The sequence below is a fragment of the Lactuca saligna genome, chromosome 4, assembly GCF_052625555.1.
Source record: "Lactuca saligna cultivar CGN05327 chromosome 4, ASM5262555v1, whole genome shotgun sequence".
NCBI classification, from domain to species: Eukaryota; Viridiplantae; Streptophyta; class Magnoliopsida; order Asterales; family Asteraceae; genus Lactuca; species Lactuca saligna.
Genome location: NC_136420.1, coordinates 111,948,134 through 111,952,142, shown reverse-complemented (window position 1 = coordinate 111,952,142; position 4,009 = coordinate 111,948,134). Strand labels below are relative to the sequence as shown.

Sequence of the window (4,009 nt, the reverse complement as noted above, 5' to 3'; positions counted from 1 at the left end):
TGGAATAAGTCTCCAGACCTTATTTCTTTCGAACTCATTGAGTTCGTCTTGCATTTCCTGAACCCAATCATAATGACCGAGAGCAGTATTGACGGTCTTCGGCTCTATTTTGGATATGACTGAGTTAAACATGCTTTTAGTTGTGATCATGTTAGAACCTTTTCTGATGCATCACCCAATATTTGAGAAACTGGGTGATCTCTGGTCCATTTGATGAGAGGAGGATAACTTGGATCATAAGAGGGATCCAACATAGCATTTACTTCTTCTTCCAACTCTGATTGTAAATCATCATCATAAAGCTTATCTGAATACTCCCCCTCGTCAGATGATGAGACCTGTGGATGTGAACTAAAAAATCCTTCTTCTTTTTGGCTTGCGGGCTGTACCGGACCTTCAGGTGTTGTAGGACTTTCTCTTTCTTCTGGACTTTCGGTTGCTACAGGACTTTTGGGTGTACCCAGACTTTTGGGTATAACCAGGCTATCGGGTCGTGTCGGACTTTTGGGTATGTCAAAGAATGGATTCAAAGCTCATACTGGAAAACGTTTAGAAGACTCTTTCAAAAGGTTCAATCTGATAGTCATTAAGCTATCAAACGTTGGCACCATCCGCAGTAACCATGAAACAAACCTTCAATTTCTCAACGGTTTCGGAAGAAATTGGACTACTGCTAAGATGATAGTTCAAGGAGATAGAAAGATTCATTCCCTGTCTCTCTACAAGCTCTATGGGGAATTACAAGCACAAGAATCCACTGTACTCAAAGACTGTGCTGACTTTGGAGGACCACTAGCTCTTGTAGTACAAGACCCTCATAATCAATCTTACTCTCCCTCGTATGACAATACAACGCAGTCGTACGAAGCTGACTCAAAGTATGATGATGAAGAAGAATTTCAGAAGGCTATTGCTCTTGTTAGTAAACAGTTCAACCGGCTACCACCTCCCTCTTTTCACACGAATCAACAATTCAACAAACCTCCTTTTAACCATAACTTCAACCCACAAAATAATCACTCTTAGTATCCTAAAAGTTCTCACCCACCACCGCAATCTCAAAACACTCAACCAGTAGAGGCATCACAGTCCATTAAAACCTCTGACTCCGATACTCCTTCAGATGTAAAAACTGATGTTGTAATATGTCACAAGTGCAACAAAGATATTCATTTTGCAAAGGATTTCAAAGCTAATGTAGTTAAAGACAGAGCATTCTACGTTAGAATGGCTCAACAACTGGAGGAAAAGGAAAAGGCTAGGGCATATGTGGCCCATGTCAAAAGAGACCATGAAGTTTGGTCATTCGGAGATGAAGATGAAACCATCAACAATATCAAAGGAAAAGGCAAGATCTGCATGCTAGCAACTGCTGATGATGATGGGTCTACAAAGATGGATAGGAACTATTTCTACATGGAAAAGGATGGAACTCTAAGCATTGTCGAACAGGCCTTGTGCAAGGAGGAACAATAAGAAGAATGGTTATTCGACACTTCCTGCTCCTTGCACATGACTGGAATGTTAGACTACCTTCGAGATTTGAAGCTAATTTGCAATGGTGGAAATGTCACATTTGGGAGCAATGTGAATGGGTTAATCCGAGCATATGGTGTTCTCACTACGGGAAACTTCTCTATTCAAAAGTTTGCTTATGTACAATGCCTTAAACACAATCTCATAAGTGTTGGTCAATTATGTAAAGCAGGCAATCATCTTGAATTTGATGACCAATTTTGTTATGTAATGACAAACGATAGGAGCACTTGCCTGAATTTGATGACCAATTTTGTTATGTAATAACCGCAACTATGCTTCATATCCAAAGCAGTATCTGAAGTCAGCTGGCTATGGCACCGCAAGCTTGCTCATCTCAACTTTAGATACATCAACAATTTAGTCATCGAAGAACTAGTCAGAGGTCTTCCAATCCTCAAGTTCAACAGTGATACTCTCTGTACTGCATGTGAGTGTGGAAAACAATTCAAGGCAAGTCACCCCACCGTGATTGACTCCTCAGTTTCTGAACCATTGGAACTCTTACACATTGATCTTTGCGTTCCATCTACTGTAGCCAGTCTTCATCATAAAAAATACATACTGGTTATCGTGTATGACTTCACACGTTTCACGTGGGTCTTCTTTCTTCATCTCAAGTTAAAAACACCGCAGGTGTTGTTCAACTTCATCAAGGAAATTGAACTTCAGATCAAGTGAACAGTTAGATGTATCCGAAGTTTTAATGGAACCGAGTTTACTAACCATCTTCGAAATATTTTCTTGGTTTCCAAAGGAATTTCTCACAGCTTCTCAGCTCCTTACACACCATAACAAAATGGGGTCGTAAAACAAAGGAACCACAGTCTAGTACTATGTTCAACTTTGCACACCCTCCTCTCTACTTCTGGGCCGAAGCAGTGGCCACATCCTGTTTCGTGCAAAATTGAAGCATTGTGTGCAAACGTCTCAACAAAACACCTTATGAGGGCCTTAACAACCGCACGCCAAATGTCCGATTCTGTCATATACTTGGGTGTAGATTCTTCATAATCAACAACACAGATCACCTCAATAAATTTGCACCAAAGTCTAATGAAGGCATCTACCTTAGCAACTCCACTAACAAGGTTGCTTATAGAGTTCTCATTAGATGAACAAGGTTGATAATTGAAAGCTTCGATGTGAAACTTGATGACAATCACATCCGTATCACCGCTCCATTAATCAAAACTACAATAATTCTAGAAAGTGATATTCCTGCCTCTTCGGGTCCATTAAATCTAGTTGAAGTAAACTATGACGATCTCTTCGATCCGGTAGATACAACCAAGTTATCAGAAGTTCTTGTGTCTCTAGAAGCTCAGCAACAGCATGCTGATGTATCTGGACCAACATTGTCCAATGAAGTATCACTAAATACTTCCACCTCGCCGGTTGAGGGGGAAAACTCAACTCTGGACCATACAACAACCATCGAACTTCCAATACTAGAAGATGAAGCTCCTATCCGCAGAAAGTTTCAACCATCAAACGTTTCTTCAGACTCGGATGATGAAAACATAGAAAACATTGACACAAGAACATATTATAGAATCTTCACTCTCCCATCTGCAATCCAAGGGGAACCTTCACCTTCTACCCAAGAAAACTCTGATCCCTCCTTCCTAGTTCAAGACAATTCAGCAGGATGTTCTCAAGTCCAGGGGAAACTGCCATCTCCAACTGCAGAGTCTTCTGATAATGAAGACATTCCCTCCACCGCAGCTGCTGATCATCTACAACCTCGTCTATACGTATGGACGATAGACCACCCACCAAGTAAAATTATCGGCAACCCTTCCACAGGAATCCAGACTCGATCATCCAAGGACTTATCCGATCACTGTCACTATGCAACATTTATGTTCTCGTTCGAGTCCCGAACGATCAATGAAGCATTACTAGAACCACAATGGATATCCGAAATTCGAGAAGAGCTAGAAGAATTCAAAAGGAACAAGCTATGGCATCTCGTTCTGAAACCCCAAGGCCACACCATTGATGGTACTAGATGGGTGTACAAGAATAAGTTGGATGAATCCAGTGCAGTCGTCCAAAATAAGGCAAGACTAGATGCCAAAGGATATAGTCAACTTGAAGACGTTGACTATGATGAAACGTATGCTCTGGTAACATGAATGGAAGCCATCCGGATCTTCTTTGCATATGTAGCGCACAAGAACATTAAGGTTCATCAAATGGATGTAAAAAGTGATTTTCTCAACGGGAAATTAAAGGAGGAGGTTTGTCTTCGACAATCTCCAGGGTTCGAAAGTCTTGAATTCCCAGACCACTGCTACAAACTTGAAAAAGCAGTCTACGGTCTAAAACAAGCCCCAAGAGTATGGTACAAGACTCTCTCTGAATTTCTTGTCTCGTCCGGATAGAAACAAGGAGTAATTGAGCCCACTTTATTTAGAAAACCGAATGGTGATCATCTAATGCTTTTACAAATATATGTGGATGATAT

At 40.9% G+C, this 4,009-nt stretch overlaps 1 protein-coding gene across 1 annotated transcript; it reads left to right on the top strand.

Annotated features, from left to right (window-relative positions):
* The first annotated feature begins 1,512 nt into the window (after positions 1-1,512).
* On the top strand, positions 1,513-3,677 carry LOC145040035 (uncharacterized). Its single transcript, XM_078988031.1, has 3 exons — positions 1,513-1,708; positions 1,832-2,213; positions 2,675-3,677. Exons 1-3 carry the CDS (start codon positions 1,513-1,515, stop codon positions 3,675-3,677), a joined length of 1,581 nt encoding a protein of 526 aa, XP_078844157.1.
* The last annotated feature ends 332 nt before the right edge of the window (positions 3,678-4,009 follow it).